This window comes from Mustela erminea, chromosome 1, assembly GCF_009829155.1.
Source record: "Mustela erminea isolate mMusErm1 chromosome 1, mMusErm1.Pri, whole genome shotgun sequence".
Lineage (NCBI taxonomy): Eukaryota > Metazoa > Chordata > Mammalia > Carnivora > Mustelidae > Mustela > Mustela erminea.
The window spans coordinates 127,859,213-127,886,800 of record NC_045614.1 but is presented as its reverse complement, the minus strand read 5'-3'; the positions used below and the strand labels follow the sequence as shown (position 1 = coordinate 127,886,800).

The 27,588-nt window shown below is 35.9% G+C and overlaps 2 protein-coding genes across 2 annotated transcripts in view; both read left to right on the top strand.

Moving 5' to 3' along the window:
- The window catches only part of LOC116589954, a 321,862-nt gene extending 319,224 nt beyond the window's left edge, over positions 1 to 2,638 (top strand). The window contains exons 7-8 of the mRNA XM_032341688.1: positions 1,002 to 1,186; positions 2,363 to 2,638. Of these exons, the coding sequence (XP_032197579.1) occupies positions 1,002 to 1,155 (154 nt within the window). The 3' untranslated portion in view covers positions 1,156 to 1,186; positions 2,363 to 2,638. The remainder of the gene's footprint in view (positions 1 to 1,001; positions 1,187 to 2,362) is intronic.
- Positions 2,639 to 13,680: 11,042 nt separating this feature from the next.
- LOC116589932 (EGF-like and EMI domain-containing protein 1) overlaps positions 13,681 to 27,588 on the top strand; it is a 174,379-nt gene continuing 160,471 nt past the window's right edge. Inside the window, 1 exon segment of the mRNA XM_032341671.1 lies at positions 13,681 to 14,038. The gene's annotated coding sequence lies outside the window, so the exon portion shown is untranslated.

The following is a 27,588-nucleotide window of genomic DNA, read 5'->3' as shown; positions in this document are numbered from 1 at the left end:
TAGAAGTGAGGAGGTTAACTTGACCAATGAATGATCACATGCCTGGTAGGGAAAACAAAAACTAGAGAGCAGTTGAATATCATCTCTACTGAGTTGAATATCATCAGAGAGTTGAATATCATCTCTACTGCAGTACATTGAAAGTAATGCATAGTTCATTAGAATGGTATTTTATGTAACATATCAAGATTTCTTTCTCAATAATTGTGGCCATATGTTGCTATGTGATAACATGAATGAATCATGTCACGGAAGAATTTTGCAAATAATATCTGTGCAGTTTTTCCACTGCTAGATTTTCAGGTTTGGAGTCTGCCCTGGTGCAGGTACAGGCATTTGGTGTTGCTGTATGAAAAAAAAATGTGAATAAATACTTCCTGAACAATAGCAACAGCAACAAATTTCAATTGAAATGTTAGATGCTTGCACACAAAACAATGCTATTTTATGACACAGACCATAGCAAATTCTAAAGCCTCCACCATATTACCAGTTGCAATTCACTTCGTTATTATTATTTTTTTGCTCCCTTAGCAGAACAATGTAACTTCTATTGCTGCAGATTCCCAAAATAAATTATTGTCGAAAAAAACCGCACAGTTTCCAATAAAAATTGCACCACCCTTTTGCATCCCCCTTGTTTTGGTTGAGAATCAAAGAAGAGAAACTGTTCCCAGTGGAGAAGTCACAAGGAAGGCTTTATGTAGAAGCCAACGTTAAAATGATGCCAACAGGCAGATGGAACTCAAGTCTGAATGAGAAAATTCTGAGCCAGGCCTCTCGCTGTGGCTTTAATATAGCCCAGTTGTTCCCTGATTTCACTGTCTTTATTACTGGGATTTCAGTTATTTATGAATTGAATTCCCATGTAGTTATCTTGCTGTTATTGTAAAATGCCACATGATATTTTGTGCTAAGTCAATAAATGCCTCGTGCCACCACTGTATTTACTTTGGGTTTGTAATCTCTGTGCTTTTACCCTTTTTCTGACATTTTCCAAGTCTCTCCCAGCAAATCGGCTGGCCGCGGAGCAGTGCTTCTTTGCAGCAATTGACAGTCTGCTGCAGCACGCCTAACCACCAATTCACACCCCAGGGGACTGTCCTACCCAGGAAGAGATTTGCTATCAGTCATCTGACACTTCAGTTACTTTAAAAATTACTCCTAGGATTTGGATTTCTTGAAGGTAATTCTTAGGGAAACATGACAAAATATTTGTTATTTGAAACTTAAGCTTAAAAACAAGGCAAGCAATAAAGTAGGATCATTTCAATTGGAGAAGGAGAGGGAATATCAAGAGGTCATGGGATAAATTTTCTAATTCAGAGGTTTCAAACTTTGGAGGAAGATCTGTAATAAGAAATATAATTTACAGTGTGACTTGTATTCATTTAATACTATGACTAAAACCAAAGTTGTATAAGCAATACTTATCCTTGTGACATGGATTGTCAAAGTGTAATCTCTTTTAAAGTTAAAAACATGATTTTCATACAAAAACAAAATGAACACATGCCAAGATTTCATTCAGCTCATTAATTTTTGAGGGCATCAGTGAGACATGAAGATTGGTTAACAGATCATTGAGGATCTGGGTATACATAGGGAATTTAATAGAGATATTAAGGTCGCTAAGTTAGGTATAACACTGGTTAAGGTGTTATAGGACAACCAGTCACAACTTATGAGGCTTTATTTTTTACTGGACAGAGACTATTTGCATATGTACTATACAAAAATTTATAAGTTTGCATGGTCTTTCACTAAATCCAATTCACTAAATGAATAGCAGAGTCAAAGTTTAGTCCCCTAAATAATGATAGGTTGAATCTTTTAAAAAAATGTACCTGTGTGATGTTGAAAGACCATAGTGCCCAACTTTCTTATTCATTGTTCCCAAATTTGTTTAATTCTTCTTAATAGGCTCCATTCTGATGTTTTCTATTGTGTTCTTTTTCATTTTTAAAAGCTGATATGTCTCACCAAATTATTTTCATATGCTGTTAGTAGGCCATGATTCATCGTAAATAAAATCACTCTAAGGTACAAATAAGGACACCCCCAAACACCACCAGACAGAGGCAAATTTCTTTTTCTATCTTACGAATACAAAGGTCACAAGGAGAAGGAGGGGTTGGGAGTAGAAGGAGGAAAAGGAAGTGTCTACGAACAGGTAAACTGAGGTATATTAAAAACTTTAAGACTTCATTTGAGCAAAAAATTTTTCTAATAGGGCAGTGGAAAACCAAGAGTGGTTAGAAACACTCCACTAGAAGAGACAGTGGAAGAGACAGTGGAAAGACTTACAGAGAAAGTGTGAAAAAACTTCTTCTTCTTCTTCTTCTTTTCTTTTTTTTTTTAGGAAATACCTAAATGTGCTAGAAACTGGGAAACACAGGGACAGCACTCCTGTGAAAAGAGCAATGGTTGGGCAAGGAGCTGGAACCCTTGGATTTGTACCTGGCCCTGTGCCAAGTGTGTATACACATTATCTTGTGTAATCCTCTCAGCAGTTCAGTGAGGGGAGAGGGCCACCACTTTGCAGGTGAAGAAATAATTTCAGAATTGTTAAATAACTTGCACAGGGTCAGAAGGAGTCCTGACTTGAACCTAGAGAAAAATAAAGAAAGCAAGGAAACTATTTGACTGGCTTTATCTTAAAGTATACTTGGCTGTTTGTGATTGGTTGTCCTTAGTGTTTTGGTGTCATAATACCTTCTAACACATGAAATCTAAATGTTAACCTATTTGCACATATTTAAGTAGCTGAGATCATAGATACAACATTCCCTACCTGAGTCTAGAGAATTTTGTAATTGCTCCTTTTCTTCTACATACAGTTCTATATTAAAATACTTAAAGATGTGACAGTTATTATTGCTAATAGATCATTGCTGTAAAATGCTCTAAAATTTGTAAGTTAAAGAGCACCATTCTGATAAAATGTACCATTATTATATAAGATTTTCCACCTGTGGAGGTTTCTAATTATGCTTTCCATGCATTAAAAAAAAAATGCAGCTAGAAAAACTGATAAATGGCCGACAGCTACTTCCCTGCTGATTATACAAAATTTCATTATAGTAGAACATTTAACAATTTAATTCCGGGCTCTCTCAGGAATAGTCTGTTAAATGCCTTGCTTAGGTCTCTTTTTAAGCACCAAATTTTCAGCTTAAATAAAAGGTACATTGAGCTTTTGCCATAAGCAAAGTTAAGTCATTAAATTACAAAAGGTGAGCTTGAGGATGACAGGTAAAGATACAAGAAATAAGCATAATCAAAACATGTCCAAGAGTTTTCTTCTCCCTTTCTCATTCTTAGAGAGACAATAATTGTTGAGATGGAAATGAGGCAGTTTCACTGAAAGGCTACTCTCCTGGTTGCTGAAAGATAAGTCTTAAAGTTCCCATAAATATTTAAAAAAAATTTTGAGGCATAATTATACCTTTTACAGAGTGCTTCAGACAGTTGCGGTGATGGGTCTCTAGAGTTTTCTTTTTTCCACTGCCTTCTTCCACCTCCACCTCCTTCCCTGAGTCTTCTGATTACATTAGAGAAAGAGAAGGCTTCATTTAGGCACTAATGTGTCTATTGTACTTTCTGGTTCAACACTAGGCAAATGCTATTCTCCCATATTGTAACTGAAAAAGCAGGCCCCAGATCAGTTGTCTTGGGACCTCTGCAGGCAGGAGAGTTGTGCCAGGGTCTCTGGGGGTAGAGTCTGTATCTGAGGACCAACAACAGTGTAGCCCAGGAAGACAGACCAGAGGGTATTTATTCACAGCTTGGAAGCATAAGTCAGAAAGTTTTATGGCCATTATAATTCCAGGAATCTTCGTTTGGTTTCCATTATGTACCGAAAATCACCACTGTGCCTATCATTTCCTGATGCTATGTTTTAGGGATCTAATTCTCTTCCTTTCTAAGGATGCTGGGGGAAGATAGTTACTTCTGTTATACATAGGAATATTTTCTTCTTCTGTTCTTGCTCAAATATACTGACCCTCTGCTATTGACCCCGCCTTAGTCATGTTTCTGTTCTACTTTTTATCTTGTGCTCTAGCCACAACACACACCACATACCTTCCTGTTCATGCAAAGGGCAGAGGACATTTAGTGTAGAGAGGATCACCGGTTTGGAATCAGTTCAACCTCTTTTTGGATCCTGGTGTTTCCCCTCTGCTTGTCCTTGTAGGGAAGGAAAAAGTACTTTTTCTTCTACCTTGTTATGTTCAGGACCTAGGGCAATGCAAATTTAAGTGACAAAAGAAATTAGTTAACAGGGAAATGGTTTATTACGTATGCATATGGAGACTTTCATAGAAAAATAGTGAAGATCCAAAGAAGTGGCTAAAACCTGAGGCTTATGTGCCATTTTAACAAAGAATGATAAATTTGTGGAAAAGTGGCAAGATAAAGGAAAGAGGTTTAATGGGAAGCAAACTGTGGGAAGGTAAATTTTTGAGGAAACTGACGGAAGATAAAGGTTGTCTTGTACCTTCTTACAGATACTCCTTAGTGCCATCTCTGGGCTGGTAAGAATTTAGAATCATCTGTGGTGTAGGTAAATGGTGGTGGGGGTGGGGGGAGAGAGTAGAGAAGAGAGCCTTTTTAGAGTCTGTTGGGTTTTGGTATCTTTTATTAAAAATAATGCTTCTGCCAAAATGGTAGATTTTTTTACCGGTATATTCTGATCCCCTTCAAACTTGACAAGGTTACTCACTTCTTAGATCCTCAACATCATACTCTATAAGAGAGTAAAACCTTATGTGACTGTTGCAGAAACAAATGCCTCTTACCTCTGCCTGCACTGGGCCCTGCTCCCTTTTCGAGGCCTCTAAGAAAAGTGTTTCTCTACTCCTAGTATTCTTGGATTTTACTCTTCATTCTCTTCTTCGTTTTTGTTGTTGTTGTTGTTGTTGTTTTGTCTATTAAGTTACTTCAGTATCCTCCAGTTGGACAATCCTTTAGAGGTTGGGGTGGGAGAGGGGAAGAAGCTGATGAGGAGTAAAGACAATGAAGTGGTAGGAGACTGAGGAAGTGTAAACATTTACCATTTTTGTCCTGCCCCTAAACATGTAGAAGTTATATAGTAACCCTCCCTATAATACCCCCTTTATCCTTCATTCTTTCCATCCAAAATAGTGCAGTTCTGTAAGTCTTTGAAGGTCCATCTCAGACATCATATTTTTATTTAATTTATTTGAGCTCCTTAGCTGGAAGTACTTTTCTCACCCTAAACTTCCATGGAGTTTTTGTTTGTTTGTTTTGTTTTTTTATGTCATTTATTTGTGTATTGCCCTGACTACTTTTCACACTTTAGGATAAGTGGGTATCTGAAGTTTCTTTTCAAATTGACCTGTAGAACAACATCTCTTCCAGTTGCTACACAAGAATTAGATAAATGACTGCATTTACATGACTGAATTTGAGTTGGAAATAGAAATATTTGATTAATTAATCATTACTGATGGGCAGCATCCCAATACTATTATTCTACCACGAATAAATGTTGTAGGAGGAAAAAAATTCTGAAAGATTAATTCTTTGGACCCATGTTGACTCTCTTGTTACCATTGAGACTGCTCATTGTACCAATAGTTTAGCAATGTGAGAGATTATTTTTCTTTGGGTTGGTAGGAATTCTGATAACTGCTGATTTAGGCAGAACTCACACCAGGAACTTCACAGTGAAAGCTGCTATACCATCACTAAATCTGTGAGCCCATTCCTCTTCCAGTTTGAAAGTTTCAAATGAAGTTCTTTTTATTCTTTCACACTTTATATACATTATGTGTAAAGTCAAAGTAGACCCTCCCCAAATCTGACCTTTTCTCAAAGTTTCAGAAGTTGAATAAAAGTAAACCAGTGACTGGTTTCATTTCAGCTGAATTTCCCATAGAAGGACCATGGAGAGTTGTGGGTCACGTTTTATGTCATTAGATAAGAATAAATCCCTGATAATCTATGACTTAAAAAAAGATAAATTTTGCTGTTACGGCAACTGGTTTGTGTTAAAATATAATACTTTACTATACATCACTGCTTTATTTCTTTAAGATTTTGGGTGAATTAGTGAATTAGTGGTGAATTAGTGCTTTTTCAAAACACTAAGAACACATCTGAACTATAAGATTCGAGGGCATGAAGATTCTTTTAAGATGAAGGCAATCAAGATACTGCAGGATCAAGAAAAACTTTTTGCCCCCCCCAATACAGAAGAATCTAAATTTCCCAGAATAATGGTTATTGCCGGAGATACATTTTATCTGAGTGAAACAACTCTATGGCAGGGCAAACATCTAATTACTAAACATCTGTTCTTCTTATTGCTTTGTGAAGTCTATTCCTTCCTTTCAAAGTTCCAGACTCCCACCACCTTCCCTTTAGTTCAGGGTGGCATATATATACCTCATTGCCTGATGGTCTTTGGAATATCCATGTCTGTGTGGATTCCCTGTACATGCAAAATTATATATGATTTTCTTCTGTTAGTCTGTCTCATGTTAATTTGATTCTTAGTCCAGCTAGAAGGACCTTGAGGGGACAGGAAATTCTTGTTTCCAGACAGTAGTTTACTTCTTTAATGACCAAAAGGACAGTGTGCCCTATATTTAAGAAAAAAGACAGTTGTGTTTTGCTTGGTGAGAAAATAGATACACATTTTTGGAATTAAACTATGATTCAGTTATCTAGAAGATTAGCCAATAAATGCATTTGTGTTACTGTAATTGATTCCATTTGCAAATTGGAATTTTGCAAACAAAACTCACTTGCTACTTTCTTGACACCATTGACTCTGCACAGTTACATTCAGATGCATGCTTCAAGGGGAAAAAATGAAAAGCCTGTCTTTCTTTCACCATCTATCTCTGTCTTACCATAGATCTATGTTTTCATTGTGATTATTCTTTTAAGGGAAGGCAAAGCATGAATGATTTTCCTTGTAACATAAAAAATTCTGATTTAATTGTTTTTAATAGTTGATTCTGGTTTCTCACTTCAATTGTGTTCTTCTTGACAAGCTCCTATTTCCTGATTCCCCTGCTCAGCTTCCCATCCTGTAGCTTGACAAGAAGATATTAAAAGACTGATGAAAAACTGTGTTATGCCTCTAGCACTCTGCATTTTACCTTAACAGTTACTCAATAATTATTTGTTGAATGAGAGCTTAATTTTCCCTTTTATGTAAGACTTGGTGTGTGGCAGAAGGCAGTAAGCTAGAGATGGTGGCTTATAGTGTGGGGCTCGTGAAACTGGACACCAAACAATAGTAAGCAGCAAGGCACAAAAAGCAAGGAAAGGAGAGTTTGTGCCCCTGGCTGGGAAATCTCAAGAACATCACCTAGCCATCCAGAATCACTGGATTTGTGAAATCTATGAGGTTAAAGAAAACCCTTCCTTTGTTCTTGTCCTCTTCTGTCTCACAGATCTCACACCATACCTGGCACGGAGGTATAGAAAAATGCCATTAATGTCGTACTATTCATACAAACAGAGATAACCTTGTCTAAATACAAAATGGAATTAAATAATTTTCCTTTTAATCTCTGACATACTTTAGGTTAATCCAGAGTATCTTGAAAGATGATTCTCATTTAAAAGAAGATAGGCTTATACATATAAAATGTTTATGTATAATATAAAGATAGTAAGTCTATCTGAATAATTACTATAGGACCAAATAGCCAGGTTGCTTATTTATTTTTAATCTTGAGTAAGTGGCATAACAATGACACACTGTGCAGTGAAATATTTGGTGATACAGACACAGAAGGACTTTTTAAATTTCTATTTTGGGAGCAAAGTAGGATTCCTAATCAGAGCGGCACCCTTTAAAATCATTCAATTGATGCCTGTGTATTTAGGGAGAAAAGAAATGAGGAACATGAATAGATTTCCTGAGAGAGTTAGAGTGAACAGTGATTAAGCTTAGAACATAAAATTACCATTTATGATTAGTTCAGTTCAATTAATTCCATCTATCTATCCATCCCTTAATTCATTTATTCAATCAGCCAGCATTTATTGAAAAACCTATTTTGTGTCAGGCTCTGGGCAAAGCTCTGGGGATGCAGGGATCAAAGACACCATCAAAGAATTCATGGTCTTGTGGTAAAGACAGAGATGTAATTGCAGTACCCGAGGGCAGCACGAGTTTTATGCTAGGGAGTAAGAGGGAGATCTGGAAGCACATAGACCAGGCAAGTGGTGCAGGCTGTAATTCACATAGAATGTGAAAACCACATAGAAGGCAAGAGAATGAGGTGCCAACAGTGACCAAAACGCAGTCCCCTCCAAGACGGGAAATGTTCCTTACCCACAGGAAGATTACAATTCTTATTTCTCTTAGTTTTAATGCATATGTGTAGAGGCAATCATCTTTTAAGATTTTCTTTTTAAAGATTCACTTATTTATTGGAGGGGGGAAGAGGGAAAGGGAGAGAGAGTCTCAAGCAGACTCTGTGCTGAGTGCAGAGCCTGATGGGATCGATCTCACCACCCTGAGATCATGAACTGAACCAAAACCAAAAGTCAGTTGTTTAGCGGACTGAGCCACCCTGGTACCCCATCTTTGAAGATGTTTTTAGCTCTGAGTGACTTCACTGAAGTATCTGGTGATAAACACTGAGTGTGTAATCTTAGTTTTTCAACTGTTTATTTGTTCGAAGAGTTCTGGTTTGCACACTACCATTCCCATCTGCCAAAGAATTTCATCACTATCATGAGTCTCGCTCATTGCTGTACTCAAATTCATCCAGAAGTCCAGAAAGAAAATCTAACCAACTAATGTTAAGTTTTGTAACTGTGACATGTTTATAAAATTTTTCATATTGTGTATGAAGTGCTGTAATCCTGTTTGTCCCAAGAAAACGCTTGCATTTCTGTCTTAATTAAATCTCTCAAACCAAGCAGTTTTCTGCAGGATATAATCCATTCATTCAGGTGTGAAAGGCTAGGACCTATTTACATATTCACAACCCTGATAGCTGTGTCTGGGATAAAATAAATTTATTTCCGAGTTGTCTGGGTTCTGCAGATATTGCAATTACTATTGTATATTCAAACTTTCTCCTAAAAGACTCATTTAGGACAGTTCTGGAAAATACTGGAAATGTGAAAATAGATTGTAAACTCTTGGGGCAAAGACCATGTTTTGATGTTTATTCTGTTTACTGCTCTGAAAGTGCTGTGTGAGCCTAAAGCTCTTTATAAATATGTAAATAAAAATAAAATGACTGGAGTTAAAAAAAAGAGACTCTTCTTAGGAAAGGACCTTTATGAAAGAAGATAACCAGATTTAGAAAATGCAGTCATTGGGAAAGAGTGTTCTGGATTATATAGCTCTAGTTTTAGTTTTTCTTATACTCATCACAATGGGAATGATATTTGCTTGAAGTTACAGTAATGGTTTTCAGTGAAAGAGGCTACAAGCACACCAGTAATTCAATACATAGCAAGTAGAGTAATTATAGCTCTGAGTTACCTTTTCAGTCACTTGTAGTGAGGAAATGACAGAACACTGAGGAAGGAGAAGAAACAGAGGAGCAGATTCAGAGAAGGATAAAACAGACACACGTTTGAGCTTAGCATATTTGAGGGGAATATCCTGTGGACACTCAGAGGAAAAGTGGTTCGAAAGAGTTCTGGGAATTTCTTTAAAAGTAAAAATACGACTGTATTAAAGGCAAGGCATAGAGATAACCACACAGATGAAAAGAAAGATAAGAAAACCATAGGAGGCTGCCATCTGTAAAGCATAGTCTGTTTTTAAGATCTGAAATGCAAAAAGCAATTATCTGCTGAATAGAACAAAGGCAGATCAGGAAGGACGAGAGTTGGGGAACAGCAGAAGCCTGCGGGGCGGTCAGAGAGGCCAGGACACAAAATGAGTTCCAATTAGAGCAGGTCACCAAGGAGAAGGAAGAAGCCTTTCATAACACATTTGAAACAAGAACAAGGCAAAAGGAAGTACAGGCTCCCCAGTTAACAAGGAGGGGAAACAAATAACATGACACAGAGAAGCCCTAGGTTTTATATCTGTTTATTTTTAGATTATGACCATGAAAAAAGGCATCTGCAGTAGGGGATGCTGAATACAACCCACAAACAGACTCAGAGATAGTCATTAAAGAAAAGAACAAGCAATTAAAACTTCACTCATTTTAGCTAAATGCAATAGATTATCTGTAATGATCAGTGAGATGGATGAAAGTATTTTTTCTGAACAATTTTTATTCAATTGTTGGGGTTTGGACAAAATTCTACAAATTAGTCTTGAAGAGACTTTTTGAGAAACCTCACCCATTGTTATCAAATAGCTGGAGATGCAATCATTGTAACTGATTTTAAATGTAGGAGATGCTAGAAATATGTACCTTTTAACCAAAATTCTTTCCATTCTTACAAAGAAACTGAACCATTTCTTCCCAACTCAAGCATTCATATCTTAATTATTGATGAACATGGGCTTTCCATTGGAAAATTAGATGAACTAGCTAAATACCTTTCTGAAAATTATAGAACTTTAAGTTAAATAGGAAATATGTCAGTGTTTATCTTTTTTATATTGTTTTAAATTAATTCAATACAAAGGATAAGGCTAGTGATAAAGTTTTATATCTAGAAATACAAGAATATCTGAAAATAATATGATGGATGGATGGTCCCTAGTCCCTTCATAATGAACACATTTTATTAAATATTTATTAAGTCTCTCATATGAATATGTCACCAGTTTACTGAGCAACTGAACATAGTAGAAAGTAATATGAAACGATTTTGTTCTCCCAATCTTCTTCTTCAAGCACACTTTTTATGTCCCCCTTTAGAGCTTCTTAATTTGAGGAGGTAGAAGACTGTGGTGATTAATAGTGAGGACCTGAACTGCCTACCTCCAGCATTTGTTAGTTGTGTGACTTTGGGACACTTACTTAACTTTAAATGCATCAATTTTCACATCTATAAAATGGGAGTGATTATAGTACTTCAAAGGAATTGTGAGGAACCATTAAACTATTTTATTAAATCATAGACCCTAGTACATAGGAAACACTCAATAAATGTTAGCTATAATATTATCTCAGTTGAATTTCGTATTTTCCAGTCAAGTTCAGTTATCGAAAACTCAATCTAGTACATGTTCTTTTAAATTCTAATTGCATCACCTTGCTTCTCCTAGGTTTAACCCTAGATTTCAGGGAACTGCTTTAAAGAAGAAGGCAAGGTTTCTTTCAATCTTCTCTTAGATTCTAACTCTCCTAGTATAAAGACATACATTTGGGTTCTTGGGGAGAAGGCAAGGATTCCCATAAGAAAGCCAGACTTGGAGCTACTGCCACATAGAGGGGATTGACACCATAGATAGCAGCAAGAAATGCAGGAACTGTATGCAAGAACCCCTTGCTTGGTTCTCTCATGGGACACATATATGTGGTCTTGGGAGAGGTTACTGTGGGTTTTCCCCCAAACGTATTTCCCTGATATAGATTCTGGCTCCTGCTTCACATCTTTGGTAGTATTTCACACTTCACCTATTTCCTGTTAACTGGGAAACCTCACAGCTGGGGTCTCCTCAAGAGGCAGGCCAGAGTGTTGGGAAGGCAGAGCCAAGATGTTGTTTTTTTGTTTCTTAGCAATAACGTTATTGCTGTATAAAGGGTAGAAATGCAAACTACCCTACCTACGCTCAACCCTCTGCTTATCAATGTTGGGAGCCATTGGGTAGCAAAGCTAATGTGACAATCTCTTAAGAAGTCCCAATTGTTGGCAGTTCTTTTTAGAACACAGGACACTAAATATCTATTTAGACTCAGTTTGGGGGCTAGTCACCAATTCCTGGCAATAGGAAAGTCTCCTATTGACTTGCTATAGATATACAGATCCATTAATTTGAGGCCAAGTCTACTAAGTGTAGTCTTTACTTTAGAGATTGTCTTAATGTTACATTCCCCTCTGCTGTTGCTCAGTAAGGACAGCCCTGTTTAGGTACTGCATATCTGATTTATCACTCTCTACCTATAAGTATCATATGTGAAATTTATTTTTAATGGCATCTTGGGAATTCCCATTAAGAACAAGTGATGCAAAATGACTTATGTGGGTAATTTCAAAGATTACAGTCTATTACAATTTTCCCAGCCCACACATGTGGTTTAACTCCATTAAATATGCTTGAATAGCAGGTATTTTTTAAAAGATATTTATTAGATTTATGTGCAAAAAGGATAAAATTGAGATGGTTCCAATCACTGGCTCCCCATTCCTGCACTCCTGGTCCCAGATCTCCTCTTATTTATCTGAGTGCTTGGGAGGAAGGCAGTTGATTTTGTTGTAAATGGATCCTCCTGCTTGCTCTTTCCATCCAGGTTTTGTATGGTGTAACAGACAGTAAGCTGGGATGCTGGCTTATCAAATTAACAGCAGAAATGTAACATCAGCTTGACATCTTAATAGGACATATTTTATATTCATAAATTTATAAATATTATTTATAATAATATATGATATAGAAATATTTATAAATATTACATATTTATAGTGCTCATCCTAGAATTTTGTTGGTTTTGGGTAGAGCCAGTTTTTCATTGCTCCCTCACCCCTGGAACTGATCATCTTTTTTGAAACAGGTTGTTTTATCTTCTTTATCGCAAGATTCATGTGGAGGAAAGGAGATCTGACATTATATTATTTGGGAAATTACATTTAATGATTCAGAACTTTTTAAATTAGCCTTGATTCCTTCCCTTTAATTTTCAAACAAGGGTGTAAATACCCGTGAGAAGAAATATCTGATACAGACTGAAATCTGCTTCAGCTTTTCTTCTCTGACAAGTTTCCCTAAGAAAAAAGAAAACTCTAAGTAGCCTTCTCACCAAGACACTGCCATTTCTCTAGTACTTCCCCTTTTAGCTCATTATACCAACTTTTCCTTTGATACTGCATGGTAGTCCCTTCTCAATTGAAGTCTGTTGTGAGAAAATTGGAAATACCTCTTTATTCTTATAGGACTGATTTCATTAAAGATCTTTTTATGCATTGGCAATCCAGCATTGCCATTTTAAGTATGACTCAGAGATAACACTGATGAAATTAAAAGGCCAGTCTAAAACAGTTGTGACTCCCAGAGGCATGGGACTGTTGAGTCATGTCAAGGGACTCCCAATTAGGAATTAAGATTCTTGGTTTCTACCAGTTCAGAAAGACACTCAACCTCCCTGGACTTCAGCCCAAAATGAAGTTGAGTAGCTCTTTTCCATAGCTATTACTTTATCTGGGTCTCAACCAAAAATTAATCTTGTATTTTGTCATTTTGTTTCCAAGTAAAATTCATAATGCTTTAATAATATTTAATATTTATTCAGTATTTATTATGTGCCAGGCATTGTGTTAAATACTTCACAAGCATTATCTCACTTAATCCTGCCACACTAGGTAAGTAATATTTTATATTCGAAGAAACTAGTGTAGGGGCCAAGCGCAGGCCTCTCCAAAATAAGGTACTTTGGCATAGAGATTATGCCAACCTGAAAACAAAGTCCCCCAAATTAAGGAAGAAACTTTGACACACACACCCGCCCCAGACACCTAACTGCCTTAAAGAATTTAGATAAAGGACGTGTGCCAGGAGGAGAGCTATCAATATCTACATTATAGTACGATAATGTAGATATATGGTAATAGATAATGGTAATAGATAATATGGTAAGGTAGGTAAGAACCCAGCACGGCCTATTTGATCAACGCCCTCTCTATGCTATGTCCCATTGTTTCTGAATGGCCCAGCAAACATTGGTTTACCAAATATTTACTCTTTTTCATCTTCCTATAAATTACATTCCTTCCCTTTGAAGTCAAGGATCTCTACACCATTGTCCTTAGTTCAGAATGACGTACATACCTCATTTTGCCTGACTGTCTTTGGAATTACTATGTCTGTGTGGGCTCCCTGTACATACGAAATTAAAATGGATTTTCTCCTGTTAATCCCTCTCATGTCGATTTAATTCTTACTACAGCTGGAAGAATCTTGAAGGTAAGATAAACTTTTTTTCATCCCCCACACTAGAGAAAATAAACATTTTTCTCAAAGCCTGAAAGTTTATAAATAGTAGCAATGTAGGTCTATTTGGCTTTTAAGTCCACATTTTAGACAGATAACTAGTATTGCTACTAAAACTACTTTAACTATGTTCCATATCCCTTTGTCAATTAGATCATTTATTAGAGAGGGACATGGGCAAAGTTGAAACTTTAATGAAACTTTTCAGCTTTACATTTCAAAACAATCTTTTTCGACTATGTCTCTCTGATAGTCCAGTAAATTCTTCATTTTGTATTTTAATGTTATCTCATGTATCAGAGACTCAGGTTCTCACATAGAACAAGTTTTCAAACTCATGATGATATTTAATTTATTCACTTTGACTTCCATTTTATTGTGGTTTTTTTTCTCACTTTTGTTGCTTCAGTTCTGTTCCTATTGACATTTTCTGTTTTCTGCTCTTAGTGACCAAGGATCTGATCTGTTTATCTTTGTTCCTTATAGTTTATTCACCTGTCAAACTATTATTAAGTATCTGTGTCAGTTAGTGTTTTAAACAAGTAATTGAAAATTACTACCTGAAAATGATACTTACCTGTTGTTAATGGGGCAATATCAAATGGAAGGAAAATTCTAATAAACTGCCAATTTATCTTTTAGAAAAATTATACAACCCTTTTATTAGCCAGAAACAAGTATAGACGCTACTATCAATAACAAGTGTACCATTCCCTATGATCTCACCATGTGCCAAGTGACCCTTGTGGAATATTCTACCAAAAGTTGCTGTTACCCTAGGGCTTCTCTTTTTCCTATATAATGTTCCTATTTGTAACACAGCAGCAGCTTTATTGCAAAAGAAGAATCAGATAAATCAGGAGTGGTTTAAACAGACCAGAGAGAAAAAGAAGGAAGAGGAAAAAATTTCTTTTTGTGAGCATATACGCAACTGGTTAAAGATAAATTTTTCCCTTTCTAGCCCTCCCCAAATAGGGCCCTCCCCAAAATCTCAAGGTCATGCAGAGAAGGTTTGGGCTAATTCAGGTCTGCTAATGTCTAGGCATTTTTCAAACTGCTTTAGGCTATTTCTGCCATCATTTTGTATCAGGGATTTTCTAGAATAGATTCAGATTTTAGGAGGATTTTGTGTGTCTTTTAAACAACTGAATAGGATGTGTGCCTCCTTTTTTTCTTAATGCAAGTTTGTTAGAACATGTTTATAAGTCAAATGAGAGCAGATGCTATAAAAAGGTGGGGGCACACACTGGGAGGTATGCTTGAGAGACATGGTTAAACAAAATTATCAGTTGTGTTTCTAGCAGGATACCACAAAACTGGATATACCGCTATGTAAAGGGAATTTCTAAGGGTCGGATTCATGAGACTATCCTGTCCTAATGTTTAACCACCAAAAACTTTTTCAGAAAGCAACATTGGAGAGAGGATTTCTGGGAATACTCTATGGAAAAGAAATGTTATTGTAGAAGTAGGCATTTTAGTAGTTTTCACTTACTTAGGTACAAAATGTCATATTCCCTCTGCTAGCCTAAATTCTTAGTAAGTATTTTCTACATATTTCTGATAAAGCATAATTGTGGCAACCATTTAAAAGAAAAATTGACAGTACATGTAAAGGGACATTAAAATGTTCATACCTTTTACCCACTAATTCTACTTTGGGAAATATATCCTAAAGAAAGAATCTAAAATAGAGAACATGATACACAACTTCTTTTGAGTGCATCATTTTTTAATAACACAGTATAGTACTAAAAACACCTTAAATGCACAAAGATAAGTAACAAAATTATATTATATTAAATAGAATTATAATATAGTCATTCAAATGATAATTATAAAGACTGACAATATGAAAATTCTTTTTTTGATGTTTTGCTTTTGTTTTTTAGCATATAATGTATTGTTTCAGGGATACAGGTCTGTGATTCATCAGTCTTACACAATTCTTGGTACTCACCATAGAATATACCCTCCCCAATGTCCATCACCCAGCCCCACCATCCCTCCCACCCCTAGCAACCCTCAGTTTTTGTTTCCTGAGATTAAGAACCTCTTATGGTTTGTATCCCTCTCTGGTTTCATCTTATTTATTTTTCCCTCCCTTCCTCTATGATCCTCTGTCTTGTTTCTCAAATTCCTGATATCAGTGAGATCATATGACAATTGTCGTTCTCTGTTTGACTTATTTCGCTTAACATAATACCCTCTAGTTCCATCCACCTCATTGCAAATGGCAAGATTTCATATTTTCGTATGAAAATTCTCAAGAAAAAACAGTAACAAGAAATATGCAGTATGATATATACAGAATAATTTTATAAACTACAAAAGAAGTAAAGGAAAATTTTCTCAAGGAAAATGCAAAAAAATACTAATAATACTTATGGGGGTTTTTTGGAGCTGGTAGGTTTATGCATGATTTTCTTTTTTCTAATTCTTTAAAGCCATGTGGTTAGCTTATATTTATAATAGTACTTCAAAGATATTTTTGCTTAATAAGAGAAAAATTGAGGCAATTACCCTGTTTTTGTATTCAAACTTTGACTTCTGAATGAGCAAGATTTGTTAATTTTTCTAATGATAAACAAGGCCTGTCCTTTTCACCCAGTGCAGGCAGTCTGGCTGTGAGGTGTTAGGGAATTCCTCCAACAAGCCAACCATACTTCTGCTCAGGGCTTCACTGATAGATGGGGAGGTTTTAGTATAAAGTTTCAAACATTTGTGCCGACTAAATACATGGACCTCAGCGTTCTCCTTCTTGTGCTCTCTCTGAGTGATCAGATAATAAAATGCAAACTGAAGAGAAGCTGAGGCAAACATTTTTTTGTTGTTTAATTTACATGAACTTTTTTTTAATCCCCCAAATGAGCTCTTTACTGTCTAAAGGTATTTCACACAGAATTTTTAACATCATTATTATTGAAATGAAAGGAGGGAAAATCAATGATAAACATCCTGTAGATGGAACACATTTGATTTCAATTTGGACCAAATTGTTAGATATTAAATACATTGTAAAGCTTTCTGCAATTTATTTAAATTCCTCACCTTCTTGACTACTGAACAAGCGCTTCTGAGTTTCTGATACTTTTTGACAATTTTTCCCTACAGTATATGACTTGTCATTTAAAGATGCACCAGAAACAAAATTTTCAAAATATGTCCACATTCAATTTGACATCAGAAAATTGTCTATTAGTTTGAGTTTTGAAACAGAAGAACAGGACTGAATCATTTCATGGTAAAACAAACCTCTCTTGGCTTGTGGTCTTGGCAATATTTGCTTGTATAGATACTTCTCTTTCTTCAAGAGAAAATTGAGGTGACTTAGTAATGTACTTTGGATATACATTTTTACTGTGCTCCTATCAAACTCTCTTCAGCAATTTTTCAGTGACCTTGAGTGTACTTTATAGTTCTGAAATCTCCTTGGGGAATGTTTTAAAGGTCAGACGAATTTAATCATATTTACCTCTAGAGAAATAAGGTAAATGATACCCAGTTACAGTATGGAATACACTCAAGTGCAAATAACTAAGAAAACTTAAACAATTAATTAGTGGTTTGTCTTCCATTACAAGTGATCTAGGGGAAGGCCCATAGGACTGGTAGTGGCTCAAGATTGCCTACAAGTACCCAGGTTCTTAACTTTCCCACTTCTGCATCTACAGAACTTTCACTCTCATTTCATAATTTTCATCCATGGCTTTAGGATGGCTTTTTCACCTCCAGGAATCTCATCTACATTCCAGTCTAAAAGATGACTCTATAAGTAGGATGGTCGGTGCCTGTGTTAGCTCCTATTCAGTCACACTGGCCACCGCCAGCTGCATGAAAGCTTCCAGGTCTCTACACAAGAAAAAAGACAAGACAGGGCTTAGGGATGAGTAGTGACTGTCCTGTCCCCAGTAACTGCCACATACCTCTCTAGAATACTACCTAAGCCACAGAATCATTACATTTTTTTCCCAAGCCAAATTAAATGTCTCAGAGGTTAAACACTCAAAGTTATAAATTTGCTCTCACCCCCTCAAGTATGTTGCCCAATTCTTACTAGAGTGGTTGCTAGGTGAGGAGGCAGCCAGAACAAAGAAAAGCTGCATGCGCAAACAGGGAACACTCCTAGTTGGTAAATCAAAACTGCAGGATAAAGAAATATTAAACCAACCCTTATGGAAGTATTCAAGTCATGGGGGAGCCTGGGTTCGTTTAAAATATAAATGAGAAGTTCTTTATTGTTATAGTAGGATACAAATAATGAGCTTAATGTTGGTTGCTGAGTTCTCAAGAAGAAGGAAACTATGTTGAGTATTTTGTCTTCTAATAAGGAGATAGCAGAAATATTTATTTTCTATGTGTATATAGTTGAAAATGTTACATTATGTAAAGAAGCAAACGTACACCATCTAAAATCCTTTACTAAGTAGAAAAGAGCTTCCAAGACGTATAGATTTTGTGAATCTCCACTTCTTTTACCTTTTAATGAGGAAATTATATAGTGGAGGTGTTAGGGGAAAAATATCCACCTATGATTACTATCATTTCATACAGAAGATCATTTTGGTGCCCCAAAGAGGAATGACACAATCTTGGATTTAAAATTTTTTTAATCTGAGAAAGGGCTAAACTTTATGGAAAAAAAAATCGTACTTTTTCCCTTAAAAAAAAAATATGGTGCAAACAAGCACAAAATCTTGGTCACAGATCATCACCCATCCAGAGGTGGATGTTTAGAGACAATTGGACTGTCGTGAAGAATTTTGAATATCAGGGATTTGCTTGTTTTTCTAATCTTCTATAAGCATATATGCAATTCATACCTGTTTGGTGGCTGTTGTGTGTTACTAGCCCACTGTCTGTCACATGCATGGTGTAAAGTATTGTGTGTGGAAAATTACTCCTTTCCATTTGTCTGAAATAATTGCCTTGCTTTTAGGATAAGTCTGAAATGACAAACAGTGTACATGGGCCATCATTGACATGTCTTGTGCCAATGGCAAACTTACTATTCAGGGTAATTTTTACTTCTGACACCACAAATGGTATCAGATCTTGTCTTACCATGATGGTTAGGAAGTCACATTCAGATCATTGGAGGCAACACATAAAAATCCCTTTGTCCTTCTTGAGATAGGCATTATCCCCAGAAGACCTTTGTTCAAATGTGCTTGCTATGTGAAAGGGGAGACTTATTGACACATCAGTTCAGATTAACCAACTGTTATGTGGCAGAGAGAAGAGTACCAAGGGAATAAAAATAGAAATCAATTATGTTCTAAAGCCAGTGTGAGGAGAGGGCTGGGAATGGAAGAGAGATTTTCAAGGAGCAACACGAAACCAACCTCTGAGAGGTGAGGGCACTATCACATTGACTCCATCTGCGCTCATACGTTTCCCTTCCTCATGTTGGAATGAGCACATTTGCAATGGGTTTACATGTGCTTGTCATATTCAGTCTAAATTTCCACCAAATATGCTGTACAAACTATAAACTCTGGCAAATCTGCTATTGATCGCGGAACATTGATCCATTTGTATCTCTGGGCTTTGATGTGATGGTTCTTAAGCCCACATGCTTAAGCATTCCAGGTAATTGCATTTAAATAAAACTAATATAAGAATATTGTGGAAATTCAGAAATACTAGCCATCTCACAAACACTCCTTCCCCCAAGAGTTCATTCCAGAAATACTATTTTTTTTTCCCTACCTCTCACATAAGATATGAAATTTATTTACTGAAGAAGTAGACGGGATACATTGTAAAGCAGCCTTTCCTATACTTCTTTAAGGAGTATTCTTAGGATTAGAATAAACCACAGGATTAAACAGAACAACTTGAATATATTTAAACTGTGATAGGACAGAGATTAAAATAAACGCTTATTGAATGATACTTTTGCTTTTAAAAATCAATTTCATTTAAAATTAAAAGTAGTATAAGGGCATTAAGGATATGAAAAATAATCACCTGTAATCTTACCATACTAATAATACAAATACTTTAGCATTTTGGTGCATTTCCATCTAGATTTTTTTTTTTTTTTGGTCCTATGCATTGCTAAAATATGTCTGTATGTCACTCATCCAACAAATACTTATTGCCTGAATTCTACATACCAGGTACACTACGCTAGACAATTATGAGAATAGATATTGTTTTCACTTAATGTGATTTTATATTTATATAGTTGCATGTATGTGGCCTCATAGGTAAATGTAGTCAAATTTATACAATATTATTGGTTATTTATATTATTATTATGTATTGCTTAAAGAGTTTGATTCATACTGACATATTCCTTTCCAAAGTTTAGATACCTATATGCACTTCTACCAGCAACATCTGAAAAAACAAACATGCTTCCAGTGTACCTTATCTTGTATTTTAAATTGCCATCTTTTATAGGTTAAAACATTCTATATCATTACTGCATTAATTTGCTTTGTTTGGTTTCTGGTGAGGATGGGGTTTCTAATATGCTCATTAAGTTTAGAATTGCCCACTTTTGTGAATTGCCTCTATAGAATTTCTTTATCTATTTAGTGATTTTTCTTAATCGTTGTGTTTTTTTACCGAGTATGGTGATCTGTTATTTTGATACATTTTTAAATACTACACTTTCTGCCTTCGTTTGATCAATGTTTTTATAGTGTGCAAAAGTTTAAAAAATTTTGTGAGCACAAATTCATTCATTATTGTCTTTGTGATTTTTCTAACTTTGATTGTAAAAACTCCCCCTCTTCAGAGATTTAATGAATATCCAATTCCAGCTTTTCACTAGCTTGTTTTAAAAAATATTTAACTCTAATCCACTTGGATTGTTTTGGTAAATGGTGTGAGGTGAGGCTCTAAATGGATTTTCCCCAAGATTGCTATCATTTATTCAAACACAAATTATTGAATAATTTACCATTCCCTTGTAATTTGTTATGCTTTATCTATGATTCAAATTTTACGAAGAATACAACTATCTTTGGTCTAAAGTATTGTTTTAAATTTAAAGTTTTAGAAGTCAAGACACTTTTTTAAAAATGCAAAATACTGTGATACTCATTTCTAATGGAGGATGCACTCATGCCAGGCACTTTGATAGCTCTCTGAGGACAGAACACTGAAATTATCATTAGAGTATCATGTGCAGCATATACTTGCATTATTTCTTCTGAAGACAAAACTTTTAGACCAGCATACAAATGACAGGTTAGCCTCAATTGTGTCTGTTTTCAGCAACATTAAGGAGTGATATTATAAGCATGAATATGCACCAATATTTAGCTAGAAGAATGTTGAGAGAAGTATTACTGATAATGTTGAAACATAGAAATAAACTAAACTCCATAAATAGGAAGCTCTTTATATAAATCATGATACAGTTCTTAAAACATTATGGAATGGTATAACCTGGTAGATATTCAGAGAATATTATTAAGTTAATAGAACTAAGTATTTGTGCAAGAGAATGTACAGTGTGATCTCACATTGGTAAAACGATGTGCATATAGTGTTACACAATCATATTATTTATTTATTTGACAGAGAGAGAGACACAGCAAGAGAGGGAACATAAGCAGGGGGAGTGGTAGAAAGAGAAGCAGATTTCCTGCTGAGCAGGGAGCCTGATTCGGGGCTCAATCCTAGGATCCTGGGATCATGACCTGAGCTAAAGGCAGATACTTAAGGACTGAGCCACCCAGGCGCCCCCATATCATTAATTTCTAAATTCTGCTGAAGTAAAGGAAGAGGTTCATTCCAATAAAGAAAATCCCGAGTTAATGTCTATCTTGAGCTACCTATGCAAAATTATTTTTTTGGCACTTTGGCCGTGTTCTTACATCTGAGGAGTTATGTGAGATTAGTGGTGACAAAACCAAGCCACTCAGTTAATTCATTTGGCACCCTTTGAAAATTCTATCCTCATAAAAACTGTGTACTGAGTATGGTTTTGCTATTTTGGTCATTAATTGGTTGGCTGACCATTAGGGACATTGATAGTATTCTATTATGTCAGATAAATTTCTGTGTCCTGCTCTTAGAGCAAGCTATTTTAAAAGAGCAGATTAATGGTGCAACAAAAAAAAAGAGTAATTAGGCTCTGGAGTTCTCTACAAGTACTACATTTTCCTATGTAAAGAATCCTAGTGAGTGTGAGGAAGAGAATGCATATTTTATTTGGGCCATGTAAGGAATCTTCCTGCTCAGAAGGCTAGCTTTACCTACTGACTAATACAAGACATGACTAAAAAGTAATCAAGGAAATCCCACAGGCCACATGTGAAAATCAGTTTCATCACTTTATAGTCACATCTCATTTTTCCTTTATTTCATGCTGTGCCAATCTCAGAGAGGGCCATGGAATTGGGGACAATAATTGACGCTTTGAATTCAGTACCAGATAGTGATATTAATATTCTCTTTTGTTAACACTGTAGGTACAGGTGATGGTGGCAGGGGGTGGGGAAGCTTACTTTTGTGTGAAGTGTATGGGACACTGGCATGAAAGGAAAGGTGGTTATGGTGAAGATGGGAAAAGAAAACCAATAGAATTCATATTATTTCATTTTAGGTGTCAGATATATGCAAAGTGTTATTTAAAATTATTTTGTAACTTGTATGGCACAGGACATCCACAGATTCAAAGCAGATACCAGAGCTGCCAGGATCCTCAAGGCCCCCTGCTGCTAGGCTTTAATAATTTATTACTGGACTGGGCGAAGTCCAAGATTTTCAGGGGAGGCAAGGGAGCAATCTAGTGAGTGGGGACACACAGGGACCTTAGGACAGAGACTACTTTCCAACCAGTATGGAAATATATACAGCAATATTTTAACAACCAGTGTGCATATTAGCAACTAAAGTTCTTTCAGTGCATTTATTTGGGGAGTTTGTGTCCAGGATTTCAGATTCTGAAAGAGCTTAGAATTCAAACATTTTCAATTCAAAGAATTTTCTTCCAGGCATTTCCTGCTATCCCTTCCCTTTGAGTTCAAGGGTTCTGTTCTTTTGGCTGACCTTGGTTGGTCATGTTTCCCAGCTCAGGCCCTAAGAGGGGCAATTATCACTGGCCTGGTGAAACCATCAGCAAGATCATTTCCTGTGTGGCTTCTGTCAGAAACAACTGTCAAGGTGCTGACCCTGTGCTGGAGCTGGAGGTCTCCTCCTGTGAACCCCTCCTCTGAGGCTTGATCACCTGCTCTGGAAGCCACCATTAGTGCTTCTCTGACTCACTGAGCAACTCTGATAGCCATGGAGAGTCCCAGCACTTGGGCCTGACTTGGAGGAAACATGACTCAACACAACAGCTTTTAAATTATCAATTGAAGGTGTCAGGAGACAAAGTTATTCAATAAACAAAAACCCCACTTGTCCTTGGAAGACACTTTGGTCATTTCTTAAACTAGTTAATGGTTGGACTTTATATTGTATTTTAGCATGTCTCCCCTCATCCAGTATTTGGATTGTTGACTTTTTGTCACTTTTGGGAGTAGAAAAAGTCTGTTTTTGAGTACCATTTGTTTTCTACGGACTTATGTCTGCCTTAACCTTAAATAACTTGCTCTAGAAAGTAAGTTTTCTCTTTGAAAATTTTAACTTTAAGTCACTTGAAACTCATTTTTTTAAAGATTTATTTATTTGAGAGAGAGCATGTATGCGGGGGGGGTACAGAAGGAGAGAGAATCCTTAAGCAGACTCCCCACTGAGCACATCCCCCCCCAAACTAATTTTAATGACTTTTTTTGTAAATAAAGCCTTCTCTATTCTTTACACAAAATTGAAAGTATCTTTTATTTTTAAATCTTTATTCAGCATACTTGTCTTTTTTTCCTCCCTTTTACAAAGTTCCTGTAAGTTTGTCAGGGTAAAGAAGTAGAATTGATCCCTAGGTAAGATAGTTTATGAACTGGTGATTTCACAGAAAGAAAAAGGAAGGCAAAACAAAAGGAAAAGCAAAGATAGTGTAAGTTCTGCTGAACTTAGTGTAGGAATATGCAAATTTCCTTAAGAAAAATTATAACAGAAACGTTTTTGATTCGAGTCATAGGGTCTCTTTTTAATTCATGCTTTGGTCCTCCTACAGCTTACCTTCCTGAGGTTTAAAAACTTAGAAATAAGCAAAGAATAGGAATCATTTTCCAAAACCTTTCATAAATGTGACATTGATTCATTGATATACAGCCCATTAGCCTAGAGTTTCATCTCTTCATCTATCATTTCAATTATCTCCTGATTTCCCCAGGGCATTTGATAAATGGGAGACCATTTACATTTGGTTCATTAATGACCTTGGTAAATTTTGAAAATGTACCCCCTATTATATGCATATATGTTTCAAAGCTACCTACTAGTTCTTTGTGCAGGCTAGAGGATAGAATGACATACATACATCTTCATCACTTAGACATAGTTTAAAAATAAAATTCTGAGAATGTGGGGTTTTATGTAGTTATGTCCATAATAACCAGTAATTGTGTATGGGTTAATTGTGTAATAGGTATATAGCAAAAGAGGCAGGAGGGCATCGTTCAAAATAAAGATGGCCCTTTTGGGTTTCTTCCTCTTTAGAGTTTATTCTCCAAAGTGTTCTTCATCAGATACGATTATGGAACAAGTTTTTTGTGTTTATTTCAGCAGTGATATTATTTTGGAATTGGCATTTTCTTACCATGCTGAGATGAAAAAGAATTTTTTTTCTAAAATCATTTATTGGCCTATCCCAAAATGTACAACAACCAAAGGCAACACACTATACATATCATCCCTGTTATTTATCTACATTGATATCTATGTATTTATTTCCCTGTTCATACTTTATCTGTAGCTGCTTCTTTCTGGGGGGAGTGGAGGTGGGATGATGGAGGAACACGCCAATGGACCCTATTCTCCATTACTCTTATATCCTCAGATGAAGCAGAGATGCTTCCAACAGCCATCACCTGGTTCTCTGCAGTTTCATTTGGTCATCAAGACATTTGAATTGGAAGGACTTCTGAGAGAAATAAGTCTGCCAGGAAGGAGCTGTTGGTTATCTCTAGTCCCTTTGAAGATTTAGAGAACCAAATTATGATTTATTGTTTATAAAATTTAAATTACATATATACAACTTCACCAGCCACAGGATCTTCTCTCTCCACGAAGGGATCTGGCTTTTAATTCTTCATGTTAATTGAAATACATCAATTATCTCCATTGAAAAGAAATTTATATTCTTTTAATTAACTTATATCAAAGATGAAAAATCATTCCTGCTTTTCTCATCTCATACTAATTTCCTGGTTAGTTTGGTTATATTGTTTAACACATCTTTAATCAAATAAACTTCTATCCAATTAGGATAAATGTATTCTTATTAAAGAGTCTTCAAAATTATTAGATAAATAAGAGATTTGGATTGAGAATTTCAGATGACTGATAATTAAACCAAACTTCTGAGAAATGGAAGGTTTTGACATTTTTCTTTGAATATAACATTAAGTGTATCACAAAAACAATCATATAATTTTAAAAAATCAATCAATCTACCACTTTATGTCTTTGTGAAAATTAAGATCTTTCAGGTAACACTGGGTTATGATATTTATGATTCGAAAGAGGTTAGTTCGATTATGGAGTTATCAACTCTTGACAGCGAGAGTTGGAGAACTCCTTGGGGTTCAGCCCAGACTCCCAGCTATCCAGGGTTACAGCCTACTCTGTTTTGACAGATGGCTCCTTTATGTGCAGGGCTTCTAAGTGGACATGTTGCAGATGTGGAATGTATTTGAAAAGGTCAAAAATCCATTGCTTTTTAGCCCTCAGTGGTTAAGTTTTTAGAGGGCAAGGATATATTTTATTTATCTATATATCTTCTGGCACCTAGTGCAGTGCTTAACACATATGAGGAATTTAGTAATTGTTGACAATTGAATGAGTGAGTGAAAGAATTAATGAGTTAATGAATGAACACTTTGTTTTACTTAGACGTTACCAGAGTTATTTATAAATCACATGGCAAATACCCAGCATGCAGATAGTAAACAGGAGACACAGAAGTTAAAGGTCAGAGGAAAAATTGGAAATCTTGACTTTATATACGAAATGTCATCTTCGTGCAGGTGACTCAAATCTACTTCTCTAGTCTCTCTTTTTGAGCAGGGATCACCATAGCACCAGCCAAATGACTGAGATGAGAATTGGGTTCTTCCTTCTTAAGTCTAGAATGGAGCAAACAATTCCACATCAGCTGAAAGCTGGGTTCAGGGGGGCTGCGTAGCAGAAGAGAAAAGCTGAGGTCCAGATACCAGAAAGAAGAAAATAAATACCAGGGATCAAAGGGTGAAAAAAGGGAAGCCAGGTCGAGAATGCAGAACCATGACTTTTAAGCTTGTTAGACACAAGGGATCACAGTAAAGTAGGTTATTAACAAGCATGGAGGAGGAGGGAAGGGACGGAGTCCTTAGCAGTTGCCTCCAGTTCCAGCCTGTGGTTGTGTCCCAGTTCAAATGAGTTCACTGATGAGGTATGTGGAAAAATCAAGCAGAACTGACAAATTTATTCTAACCTGGTCCTTTATGAATGTGTAGCCTCACATTTCTGATTGCATGCTGGACTTTCTCCCCAGAGTGTTTCTTTGGCACTGCATATTTAACATACCTAAAATGAAAAATCGCTCCTCCTGTATCTATCATCAGAAAAAAAAAAAAAATAGCTCAAGACTTAGAAATGGGCAAAAGAGATTACAGGGTATCTTTCCTCAGTGGAGTGCTGGGCATTGTCTAAGGGGACCCTCTGGGGATTAAATAATTTTATGGAGTATGTACCTTTGATTGACTTGCTGTTGACTGGGTTATTTTACAACTCTGAAGACAAAGAAGTCAAGTTGTAAAGAACTGATAGTCATGTAAGTGATCTTCTACACAATAGTAGGAAGGAATTTTCATTCTAAGGACACATATTTGATTATTGCACTATGGAAAAGATGACCCAAATAATTTTATTGCCCTTTATAATATTAAACAATTTGATATTTATTAGTAAATTAATTTCAGCACTTTTGATTGCCCTTGGTAGGAGTGTATGTGTGTTACTTTTTTTTTCAATAATTAATATGTTGAATAAAACCTTAAGCCTATTCATTCTTTATTTACAGAAAAGTCATGTTTTTAACTTTACAAAAATTATACTATTCTCTTTGTTATTAATATTTCTACTATGCTATACACTTGGTACCGAGTTTTCTTATTCCATGCCTCTCCACTATATATTCAGTTGCTAAGTTAAATACATTTTGCTTCAATTACCATTTCTGTATCAGTGAGCCAGTTCAAATCCCAGTTATTTTGCACTTAGGCTGATCCAATGACCCAAACCACCCCCAACTTATCTTTCAAATTTGTCCTCCCTACCATCATAATCCAAAAACCAAATCTTTTCATCTAAACTCAGGTCTTCAGGACATTTTCAGCTCACAAACCTTGTTTGACTTCCTATTGGCTGACAAATCAAATTCCCAAGCCTCACCCCCTTAAAAAGAGAGATCCAAG